Source organism: Cydia pomonella, chromosome 22, assembly GCF_033807575.1.
Source record: "Cydia pomonella isolate Wapato2018A chromosome 22, ilCydPomo1, whole genome shotgun sequence".
In the NCBI taxonomy this organism is placed as follows: Eukaryota; Metazoa; Arthropoda; class Insecta; order Lepidoptera; family Tortricidae; genus Cydia; species Cydia pomonella.
In genome coordinates this window covers 2,667,198-2,679,857 of record NC_084724.1, presented here as the reverse complement: position 1 = coordinate 2,679,857, position 12,660 = coordinate 2,667,198, and the positions used below count along the sequence as shown (strand labels likewise).

Here is a 12,660-nt window from a genome sequence, read left to right as displayed (position 1 = left end):
AATTTACCTTGCTCTCTGTGATTGCAAGGTAAACTGCGGATACAAGGGGGGGGCCATAGGGGCAATGGCCCCCCCCTAAAACCCTGGCTCTCACATTACTAAATTGAGTAAATTTTTTTTACCTTATTTTCTGTGCAAAAATATATGATTTTCTCAAAATGGCCCCACCCTAAGCCAAATCTTGTATCCGCGCCTGGATTGCGCATAGCACAAACTCCCTAAGCAACGCGGGGACACTGGCAGTCGAGGCGCAATGAAATGATGTCTTACACAATGTTGCCACCATTAAAAAATAAAGCCAAATTAGGGAGAAATGAATGTCCTACGTTCTTCACCCGCATCCGGTATTTACCCAACATACCTTAATCGTTGAACCGCCGCATTTCAAAATGGCCCTTATTTTGATATCGGCTAGCCGTAATGTAATACGGCGGATTATACAATACGACTGCGATACTTATAAGCAGGGATCGGAGCCGGTTTTTTGCAAAAACATCGAAATAACCATATATTTCGGTTTATTTTATACTCAAAATGTAGGACTCAGTTGTGTTTTTAGATAACGACTTCGTATTATTAGATTGCCCGATTAGGAATGAAATAATTAACAAAGAACGAAAAAAAAACCGTTTTCGTTCCCATACAAAAAATACCGGTTTCCGATCCCTGCTTATAAGTATATAAATCCCCTCGTCAATGTAATTGCATTAAATTTGCCATCTAGTGGCAAACATCAAAGTAGTTATCTTTTACTTGTGACGCACAAGTGTGCGCAATGTAAAATACAAAGTATATTTCTTAAAAAAATTACCTTGTTTATTGTGATTATACTTAGTAAAAGAACATGTGATTATTAAATTATAATACGAAAAGTGGTCAAATCGCAAAATGCTGTCGTTTTATTTAAAATAATGAAATAATTAGACCGGTTACGAAAGTACCGGGAAATCCTGGTTCTTTAAAACAGTACCGGTTCTGCAATCCCTAATAAGGATGTTATGCCCATCACTATTTCTTCTGTGTACGTATATTTAGAAACTGTCTCCGCCTCCAATTCGTGCGATAAGGACAACTGCAGCCCGGACTGAAATTCACATGCAAAAAACTCAAAAATCGAGGTTTCGCTCTCGACTGTTTCCTCCTCCAAAACGCAATCAATCTTTATGAAATTTTGGAAACTGCAAGAGGAAGAAATAATCTATGCCGCTATGTTTTGATTTTTTGGATATTTTTTGTCATATTTGTATACTGTGCCTTTTTTTACAGCCAATTCAATTGAGCCGTTTTTGCGATTTTCGAGGCGCTGTATCTTTCTTCAAAATAAAATAATCCAAAAAAGCAAAACATAGCGGCACAGATATTGATGATATTGATCTTATTTGAAAAAATCACTGCTCTAGGTTAAAAATCCAGGGAGGAATCAGTCGAGAGCGTTTGTATGGAAAAATCGCAACTAGGAATTCCTCTTAAGTATTAAAAAAAAAATACATATGTCCAGTCAATAGTACAAATAACATCGGTGTTCAAAAATTCTAAAGACATATTTATTGTCACATAATAAAAACAAGTATAGATAGTTTTGATCGCTTCGCTCACTTAGCTATTTCTACTAAAGAAAAAACGCTTCGCACGAGGAATTTCGTTTATTGGCAGTGGCCGTGGGGCGACACTCCTTTCGAGCGTTCTCGGCTCAGAATTGCTCCGAGCAATTATTAGGATTGGCACAACTTGACGTCCCTATACGTGCACGACCTCAGATAAGATGTCTTAAATTTTGATAACCCTAAATAGCCGAAAGGGATAGTGCCATACATTAGAAAGGGGCAGTATGATTTCTCCCTGAAGGAGGCAGGAAGTGCCATTTCTGTAGTACTAGTATTTATTTATATGATATATTTATATATATAATTTATATGATATTGATCCACCTGATGCTATCTCTATCGAACTCGCGTAATTATATTGCTGTCCCGCCCTTGACGCTGACGGTAGACACTGTCAGCGTCACTGTGAGCAGGACAGTTATATAATTATGCGTGAGCAATAGAGATAGAAATTGGCAGGTCACTGTACGAAATTCCTGGTGGTAAGCGTCCTTTCTTTAATGACTATGGTTGTGTTCATCAGATCAGCCGTTTATCACCCACTACTGAGCATAGACCTCTCTTCTAGTACGCCACTTTTAGTTGTGTTGTGTTTTGGTTGCGTTAGGTAACATATACGGCTAAGCCCTACATTAGAAAAAACAAATTTAAACTATGTCTAAAGGCGTAGGTTTAATTTAATATTTTTGGTACAACAATTCCGCGGTTCCAGTACGGCTACCATGTGTTGACACTTGACGTTTACGCTAGGGACTGCGGCTCGATCGCAGTCCATCTGGCTCGCACTGATGTATTGGTGCGATCGAGTTCACGCAGTCGCTAGCGTCAACTTCAAATGCCAACTCATGGTAGCCGTGCAGTTCTGTTCAGTTCAGATTTAACGCAATTATATATAACGTTAAAAAACAATTCCATTTTCTTATGAGCCGTTGCGTTGTCAATTTTTTTTAAAAGTGACACATTTTCCATGGTAGCCGCGATTTGATAAGTCAAACAATATATTTATTTTGTCTAGTAAATTACGTAAAATTAATCTAATCAGATTATCTGAGCTGTCATTCCGTAACTTAATGGACGCCTGTCTTACCAACCTGAAGTAAGGACGCTAAGCACGCAGAATTTCGTATATTGACCCACTATTTTCCATCTCTATCGCTCGTGCGTAATTATATTGTTGTCTTGCCCATGATGCCGGCGGTCAATGCCACTGTGCGAACGGGACAGTAATATACTTATGCACGTATGATAGAGATAGAAAATAGTGGGTCAATGTACGAAATTCTTCCTACTTAGCGTCCTTCCTTTAGCAGTAGCTCTAGGGCGACAAGATGGCCGCCGAGCATAACATGGAGTCTGTGTCCAGTAATGAGTTTGGTTGTGTGGTTTAAAAAAAAGTTTTAGTTTTAGGTTTTTTTGGGTGTTTTAGATTGTTATTTTGGTAACTTTGAATACTAAAAGTATTAGAATGCGTCATTTTAGTGTTAGAATTTCCTAATCTGCCATTTCTAACATCATATTTTTCAAAGTTGTTGTTTTAGTCACATAATTTTTAGAATTTGGCATTCTTATAAACGAAAAATAAAGAGTTCCAGATTATCTCAACGTATCCCTTCTTATCAAGCTGTTGACCCTGCTAACTCTATTCTTATAAATCTCTATCGGTGCCCGTCTAAGCAATCTCGTCGCAGCGACTCTCGTCATAGCGGCCTTGTAGCTCTCTGGTGACAAGATGGCGGGCGTAGCGCGTGTTTTCAAAATGTCCGCTGAGTCTGACAACATGGCGTCGATGTCGCCGGTGAGCACGGGCGAGTCTGTGTAGTTGGAGGCTGGCGCGCAGAGGGGGATGGCGTTGGACCATTTCCTGTTCCTGTAAAAGATGGATACATTAGTTGATCCACCATTAATGTCTTGGGATTCGAAGAGAGATATGGAAAATGTCAGAGTTACAGCAGGAGTGTGGGATATTAGTTTACACAGATGAACTGAAAAAACAGCTATGGAGTAGCTAAGTTTTGCACAATGGATGTAAAACTTACAATCTAACTGATTCGTGAAGTGTTTAGCTAATGTCATTATTGCGATGATGTAGGATTTTAATTAGCTGGGTTGCAGTACAGTTAATTAAAGTTGCAAAGTTGGTCTCGACGAGTGTTGATCGTTCAGAGATACATATCCCTGTTGTCATATTATATTTACAAGAAGCGTCAAACACGATTCGTACTGTGTTGGTACTTTTATTCTCATGCATGACAGCATTATGTACCTAATGTAATAAAGTAAACACGAAAATAAAGACTCATCATTAGTACAAAGGCAAATATATTCCAGTTAACCTTTGAGCAATTGAGGGAGAAATAGATAATAGCTTTCTTCCTTTTGTAATAGGGGTTCTGTTCTGTCACAGATATCATATAACCAAGTTATTGGTACATTTTTAGAACTTAATCGACCACATTCGGTCTGGTATCTTAGTGCCAGGGTACTTACATATATACTTAGGGATTTTTCTGTTAACGGTAGCCTTACGTGATGCACCTTAAGAAAGGTCTCCCGATTCGCAGATGAAGCTGACTGTCTCCAGGATCCAGGCGTCTGGCAGCTATTCTTCGGTGGTGCTAACCGTTGATATCGTAGTGCTAGGATACATACAGGAATCATCTGGGAATGTTCTAGTAACTTACTTGAGGCAACTCAACATAGGTGCGCCTTTTAGCCTGTATCCCGGTTCGCAGGTGAAGCTGACTGTCTCCAGGATCCAGGCGTCTGGCAGCTATTCTTCGGTGGTGCTAACCGTTGATATCGTAGTGCTAGGATACATACAGGAATCATCTGGGAATGTTCTAGTAACTTACTTGAGGCACCTCAACATAGGTGCGCCTTTTAGCCTGTATCCCGGTCCGCAGGTGAAGCTGAGTGTCTCCAGGATCCAGGCGTCTGGCAGCTATTCTTCGGTGGTGCTAACCGTTGATATCGTAGTGCTAGGATACATACAGGAATCATCTGGGAATGTTCTAGTAACTTACTTGAGGCACCTCAACATAGGTGCGCCTTTTAGCCTGTATCCCGGTTCGCAGGTGAAGCTGACTGTCTCCAGGATCCAGGCGTCTGGCAGCTATTCTTCGGTGGTGTTAACCGTTGATATCGTAGTGCTAGGATACATACAGGAATCATCTGGGAATGTTCTAGTAACTTACTTGAGGCACCTCAACATAGGTGCGCCTTTTAGCCTGTATCCCGGTTCGCAGGTGAAGCTGACTGTCTCCAGGATCCAGGCGTCTGGCAGCTATTCTTCGGTGGTGCTAACCGTTGATATCGTAGTGCTAGGATACATACAGGAATCATCTGGGAATGTTCTAGTAACTTACTTGAGGCACCTCAACATAGGTGCGCCTTTTAGCCTGTATCCCGGTTCGCAGGTGAAGCTGACTGTCTCCAGGATCCAGGCGTCTGGCAGCTATTCTTCGGTGGTGTTAACCGTTGATATCGTAGTGCTAGGATACATACAGGAATCATCTGGGAATGTTCTAGTAACTTACTTGAGGCACCTCAACATAGGTGCGCCTTTTAGCCTGTATCCCGGTTCGCAGGTGAAGCTGACTGTCTCCAGGATCCAGGCGTCTGGCAGCTATTCTTCGGTGGTGCTAACCGTTGATATCGTAGTGCTAGGATACATACAGGAATCATCTGGGAATGTTCTAGTAACTTACTTGAGGCACCTCAACATAGGTGCGCCTTTTAGCCTGTATCCCGGTCCGCAGGTGAAGCTGAGTGTCTCCAGGATCCAGGCGTCTGGCAGCTATTCTTCGGTGGTGCTAACCGTTGATATCGTAGTGCTAGGATACATACAGGAATCATCTGGGAATGTTCTAGTAACTTACTTGAGGCACCTCAACATAGGTGCGCCTTTTAGCCTGTATCCCGGTTCGCAGGTGAAGCTGACTGTCTCCAGGATCCAGGCGTCTGGCAGCTATTCTTCGGTGGTGTTAACCGTTGATATCGTAGTGCTAGGATACATACAGGAATCATCTGGGAATGTTCTAGTAACTTACTTGAGGCACCTCAACATAGGTGCGCCTTTTAGCCTGTATCCCGGTTCGCAGGTGAAGCTGACTGTCTCCAGGATCCAGGCGTCTGGCAGCTATTCTTCGGTGGTGCTTACCGTTGATATCGTAGTGCTAGGATACATACAGGAATCATCTGGGAATGTTCTAGTAACTTACTTGAGGCACCTCAACATAGGTGCGCCTTTTAGCCTGTATCCCGGTTCGCAGGTGAAGCTGACTGTCTCCAGGATCCATAGGTTTGGCAGCTATTCTTCGGTGGTGCTAACCGTTGATATCGTAGTGCTAGGATACATACAGGAATCATCTGGGAATGTTCTAGTAACTTACTTGAGGCACCTCAACATAGGTGCGCCTTTTAGCCTGTATCCCGGTTCGCAGGTGAAGCTGACTGTTTCTCCGATTTTGTAGTAGAACTTGACGGACGACATTCGACCCGATATTGTGGTGCCGGGGTACGTGCAGGCTTGGGCACCTGGAATAAGAATATTAATTATTGTTTTTAGTATGTCTTTTTAAGAAAACGTATGAACAGTCGATGAAAAAGCAAAAAAGAAAACTGTAAAACGGAGTATGATACTTAAACGTAAATTGTTTTAGTTCAAGTACCTATTTCATATAATTAAATATAATACAATGTACACAATGTATAAATGTAACTTTCCGGTTGTCCTAATACCTACCAGATATTAGTAAAAAAAAAATACAACATATCCGATAATTAATGAAACAGACAGTAATGTCAAACCTGCTTACTGTATTACTAATTATTGTATTTTTTTTTTCTCCTCTGAAGACTAGTAAATAGAATTTAAGTATGGCTCATGATTTCATGATTTCATTTTCTTTATGCTGTTAGTATGTATGTTAACATTATGTACTTAATAATGAACCTCCAGGTCTATGATTCTTAAGTATGTTAAGTACTCTACATTGTACTTCAAATTCATTTGTATATGTGACTGTTTGTGTTCTAAATAAATAAATAAAGTTTTTTATATTAGAATTTTTATGACCTCAAATGTAGTGGTACCTAATTAACTTTTTCTTTCGAAATGCTAGGGTTTCTATGATAATTATCTAATATTGCGGTACACAAATATGTAAACGACACTATAATTCAGTACATAGTTACTCCGATTTAATTTTGGAGGAAAAAAGTCATTACTTTTGAGGTTAGAAAATTTCTAATCTGAAAAAGAAAAACATATTCGTTTACCAGTTTTGATTACAGGCTCTGTAAACGTATTGTCTTATTTAAATGTAGGTGTAATTGTGTATGTGTGCGAATTATCCCGAAAATTTGAACGGTAATGTTCTTAAACGCGGCTTCCAAGTTTTATTTCAGTGGTGGGCAAACTTTCTTCATGGGGAGGCCAGAAACTTTAAGAAATTTCAGAAGAGGGCCAGAATTGTAGCAATTTTTTAATTAATTCACGGGCCATATACCTAATAATTATTTCGAAGGACCTTTGGCGGGCCTGATCAAATCCTTTCTCGGGTCGAAGATGGCCCGCGGGCCGTAGTTTGCCCACCACTGGCTTATACCATATTAAAAAATTGTCAACTAGCTTATTATACCCCTAAACAAGTTAACTCACATGTTGGTGGTTTATCACTCCATCTTCCACTATCCTGGCAGACGAGTATCGGTCTCCCATGCAGCGTGTGCTCAGGGTTGCAATGGAATTGTAATACGTCGCCTGCCCGGTAGGGGGCGCGGCCGAGGACGTAGCCTGACGCTGGTGGGGGTAAAGATGGGCAGGATACCTCTGGAATATTGAAACAATAATCATGTTTAGCCCCACAGTTATTGAAAGGATAAGAGATATAAGAGTTACGAAATCTATGAAGCATTAGTGTTTTGTAGTTGGCATATATAATGTGGTGACTCTGCTTGTCAAATGTTGGTGTTTCACAAGTCAGTTTCCAGTTTACCACAATTATGCTGATAGGGAGTTGTAGGTACATGATAAGTGACAGTACAGTACCTCTACAAATAGGAAAAGGTCAGGCCATTCCATTACCTCTAAGAATAATTAGGAAGTAAGATCCTGTAAGAGAATCCCATTCTCCAAATAAGTATACCTCTACAGACCGGGAATGGCCCAATCAGCAGTAGGCAGACAGACTGTCTCTGAGGTCCCACTGAGGGCCTAACCGGCGTGACAAGAGAAGGCGGCGCGGCCTCAAACTTCTCTCCAGCCAACAGCTTTGTGGACGCGCTCGTCTCCTTGTGAGGTCACAAATGGCTGGAAGATAGTCCCATCCAGATAATAACAGTACCTCTACAGACTGGGAAAGGCCTGGCCCAATCAGCCGCAGGCAGGCAGACGGTCTCCGAGGCCCCGCTGAGCGCCCAGCCGGCGGGGCACGAGAAGGCCGCGCGGCCCCCGACGCCGCGGGACACCACGGCGACGCGCGGCCGCCGCTCGCCTTCTTGTAGGGCCGTGTCGTGGACTACTTCACCGCATTCGACACCTGGAAATATTGATGGCTTATAAGTTGCTTTTTGACAATAATTAGCCGTTTGTACTAAGTATGATTGTGATATAATTTAAGGAATAAAGAAAAAGTCATGAGACAGTGAATATTCCCAACAGTGTGGATTAATTACCAGACTTCTCTGCTTAGTACAGCATTAATTTATTTAGATATCTGAAACACACGCTGCTGGCGGAAAAAGTGGCTTTTACTACAGCGCAAAGGTGAGTAGATGAACTATCTAGAGCGTTTTATTGAATCCGCCGGTGTATTTTAAACCATAACTTTAAAATATGTTCAAGCAATTTCGGTGGAAGTACTCTTACAAATAAACTCTCGAGTAGAAAATCGACTATTGATCTTAAATTGAATGAGTCTTTCCACACTGGCATCTTACTTTCGCAGACTGGCAGCGGAGCGCTCCAGTTGCCCGAAGCTCGGCACACGAGACTCGAAGCGCCCAGTAAGGCGTTACCGTTAGCACAGTGGAAGCGGATCTCAGTGCCGAGACGTGTGCCTTGTCCGCTGGCGACGAGACCGCGACGGATGGGTAAAGGCGGGCAGTGGACGTCTGGGAAAAAAGTCAGCGTTAAAAGTGGGGTCTGGGTCTAGGATAAAGATCAGTACCGTTATTGTTTCTACATGTTAGAGACCGACTAAGCTAAGAGCAGCGGCGGCTGGTGACTAAAAATTACGGGTATTCACTTACATTAAAGAAAAACTAAAACTACACAATCTATTAACCGTCGCAAAATACCCATATAAATATCGGTTTTCGTCCACCCGGTCATTGAACTCTCTTATAGATTTTGGGTAAGTACCTATGTAAACTGGAATATAATGCTTTACGAATATCTTGAATGAGTATATGAATGTTTTTTTTTTATTTAATGGAAAAGCTAAATTGTTAACACACCAGTTTCGGTCCAAACATTTTTACGAAAGTTGAAGGTCGTCCTTTTGTATCTAACTTGAGTCAATTTTGCAAAAATTTTCACATTCTTTTATGAATGTCACGTTATATTCTTCCTTATAAAGACAAATTATGTGCACTCACTTCTTGAATTATTGTTTAATTATTTAGAATGAAAACAGTCAAAAATTGCATTCCCGCGCGTATTAAAAAAAATACTAAGGTAAAAGTTATGTTTGCAAATAAATGACAACATGGCGCGCCTAGTGCGCGCGTATTCGTCGAGAGGGCGCATCAAGGTTAAACAACTAGGCGCACCGCTACAATTTAACGTATTTCTACATAGAACATCTTCTGTTTCACGTGCGGAATTGTGGCGAAACTTCTCTTTCGCTCTTATGGAATTTCCTATCGATTCAATGTACTAAGTCTTTTTTCATAGGAATGCAATCCAAAGCGCTCCGCTTCTAGCGTTACGTATGAAATTATAGCAGTAGGCGAGTATAGTCATATGCTAATGAATAATAATAACTTATTTAACTATTATGGACTTGTTTACGATAGAAATATTAATTACGAATAAGTAGTATTTATTACATTGATTAGGTACTATAATTTCATTATGATTATTTATAGGAGTGCACTGCACAAGCGCTCTTTAAGGCGAGCCGCTACCGGCTAAGAGTAATGTCATTTTGACAGTTAGCTTTTCCATTTAAAATGTGGTATTTCAAGATTGCCAACCTTCAACAATAATCTCCACTTGGTGCATCTGCCTAGCTGGCGTCTCACACCGGTACACTCCTGAATCCTCCTTCTCCGCGCTGATGATGCTCAGCCGGTACTCCAGCTGGCTGTCTCGCCCAGGGTCTGTTGTCCATCCTTCTGTGTACTTGCGCTCGGATCTGAAAAGGAAAGCATCTTTGTTACAAGTTTATACATATAGTCCTCCTCATCGTTTTCGATGACGGCGACCCCAAATAAACACATTATGGACGTTGTCTAGCATGAGCCCTAATGTTGCTGGCCAGGCCGAACTTCAAAGTTTATACATGGATAGTTAAAAGAATAGCAATCTTGTTGCAAAGAATATAAAGGTTAAGGTTTCAGTTTGGGAAGTCAGAGTCTGTCTGGTCTGTTTGACACAGAGCCAAGATTTAACCCTAAGGAATAAACTTATTGGGAGTAGGACTTGTTACTTTAGGCTTTGCAACTTGCATGGCTGATCAAATCCTTCTAGTTGTAGTTGGCAAAATGATGATGATGATATCTACTTAACTAAATATCACTAAAGCGGTATCAGGAGCAGTCGCCTTACATCACCTACCCTCTCTAGGGATCCAAGCTACGAGTTTCAAGGAGTCTTGTGAACACTTACTCAGGATTATTAAGAGTGATGTTCCACTTCGGGTTCCCGAATCTCCTCATCCAAAGACACTCCATATGGAGTGACACCCCAGGGTAGACCAGCAGTTTTCCGTCGTTGGTCTGCGCGATGGGGCCGCCAGAGTAGCGGAACAGGATCGTTGGGGGCTTCTCCACTGAAATGAGGAACACATACAGGCACAACATTTGTTTGGCAATGGTTAGTGGTCTAAAGGTAGGTTAGGGGGTAAGACTAAGAGATGGGTGCTACTATAGGCGAGTATTGTGCCATTTTTGCGAAGCCTGAATGTAACCCGAATGGCTTTAAAATATTACCTAAATTTAGGCAGTTAGGCTTACAGGTTACAGTAAAAGCTGGTACAAAATACAAATGTAGTTGTGGTGTCCAAAAGAAAAAAAAAATGTATACAATACAATTATAATTTTAAGAATGTATTTAAGTTTTTTACTAGCTGAACTAAACAGTCGGATTATGAACGTTAATTAAGTGAATTTTGGCAGTCGATTAGACCCTGCAGCAGAAAGGAGTAGTGCATATACTAAAAGACAATTTAAGGGGCAGTTTTGTAGTTTATTAAACGAGATGAAACTTACTGGCATAGTCGTTTTCTTGGTTTAGCCCGAAGCAAGTAGGTTTGGTGCCATCCCAAGTACTGCCCAGGCATTTTCTTGTCTGAGATCCTGTCATGGCATACTTGCCTATGTCACTACATCTGAAATAAAAAATATATTTCATAAACTAAATGAAAAACAACAAAACTGATGTTGAACTGCTTTTAGGAAAGAGATTTGAATGAGAATTGTCCAGATAGACTTATAACATGCTGATGTGAGCAGCATACTATCAGAAAACGGTGTTGTTCTTTGAAAAAAATATTTGGCAGATTAGTAGTGTAGGTAACCACATCTTTCATTACTCGATAATGTTGTTGGCACAGAAAACATCGACATGAGGGTAATTATAATATATTAGCATACATAAAATAATATTACATCTTAACTAGTCAGAGATAGAACAGGGATGAAGGGTAAACGATGATTATAATATAGTTGATCGTTTATAATGTACCTTGAGACTATAACAGATCCGGCAGGGAAGTCAACTGTTTCTGTAATTTCTAGGTCATTGAAGAAGGACACCACATGTGGCTCCTCATTATGATAAGTACAGCTGTTGTTGTTCAGAAGCTCCTCGTTTTGAGCTTCGATCTCTTCTGCAAATAAATAATTCTTGATTATGTACCTGGACACTAAAACAAAAAGAGGAAAGGTCCTGGTAGCGGAAAGGAAGATCTTTCGAAAGATCCTGGGACCTATCAAGAGTGATGATGATACGTGGAGGATAAGGAAGAATGCCGCAATCGAGGAGTTAGTGGGTGAACCTAATATCATCGGCAAAACCAAATCCCACAGATTTCGCTGGTTCGGCCACCTACTTAGAATGGAAGAGTATCGGGCTGCCAAGAGGGCATACTTGGGAAGACTGACTGGTGGCCGCCCGGTGGGTCCATCCAGATATCGCTAAGGAGACAGCGTTGAAGCGGACCTGCGGCAGCTCCAAGCCTACAATTAGCAGGAAGCGGCGCAGGATTGGGAAAAGTGGCCTGCTCTTGTTTCGGAGACCAAGACCCACTTTGGTTCGTTGAGCGACATTAGTTAGTTAGTTGATTAGTTGCTGTTTGCACCTCGTACAATTGACAGACTGGATAACGATTTAAGTGAACGTTTTTACGATGGCAGACGATATGGTGCAACTGACGCTAATAAGTACAAATATTAAGCAATGGAAAGGTTAACAGTTGCTAGGTATGTATAGTTGGTCAAACCAATTTGTCAGTAAATAAGAACAATAAAAACTATACTCATCCTTTTCTTTTGGATGCTAGTACTAGTGTAAGACAAAGATAGTATGACTCCCTCTGTCTATGTTTGAAATGAGATAGCCCTTTGACAGACTATAGTTTCAAAATTCAAAATGCAAAAATTTATTCTGCAAGTAGGCCTCAAGGGCTCTTTTACAAGTCAATACAACATTTATAGTAACATTATATAGTGACATGAAAAATACATAACAACATTTTATAAATACAACAGCCAATACCTGGGTAAACATTACATTATAATAATCTTAAAATAAATAATTACTACAATACAATAGAGATGTATAGTCTCTATGGTTAAAAACACATTAAATCTGGAGATGTAAAAGGTC

At 40.8% G+C, this 12,660-nt stretch overlaps 1 protein-coding gene across 1 annotated transcript in view; it reads right to left on the bottom strand.

Annotated features, from left to right (window-relative positions):
- Positions 1-1,995: 1,995 nt before the first annotated feature.
- Positions 1,996-12,660, bottom strand: part of LOC133530334 (protein lev-9) — a 218,463-nt gene continuing 207,798 nt past the window's right edge. Inside the window, exons 22-30 of the mRNA XM_061868243.1 lie at positions 11,518-11,662; positions 11,043-11,161; positions 10,441-10,603; positions 9,807-9,967; positions 8,547-8,720; positions 7,952-8,146; positions 7,267-7,437; positions 5,996-6,140; positions 1,996-3,471 (exon numbers count right to left, since the gene is read on the bottom strand). Of these exons, the coding sequence (XP_061724227.1) occupies positions 3,198-3,471; positions 5,996-6,140; positions 7,267-7,437; positions 7,952-8,146; positions 8,547-8,720; positions 9,807-9,967; positions 10,441-10,603; positions 11,043-11,161; positions 11,518-11,662 (1,547 nt within the window). The 3' untranslated portion in view covers positions 1,996-3,197. The remainder of the gene's footprint in view (positions 3,472-5,995; positions 6,141-7,266; positions 7,438-7,951; positions 8,147-8,546; positions 8,721-9,806; positions 9,968-10,440; positions 10,604-11,042; positions 11,162-11,517; positions 11,663-12,660) is intronic.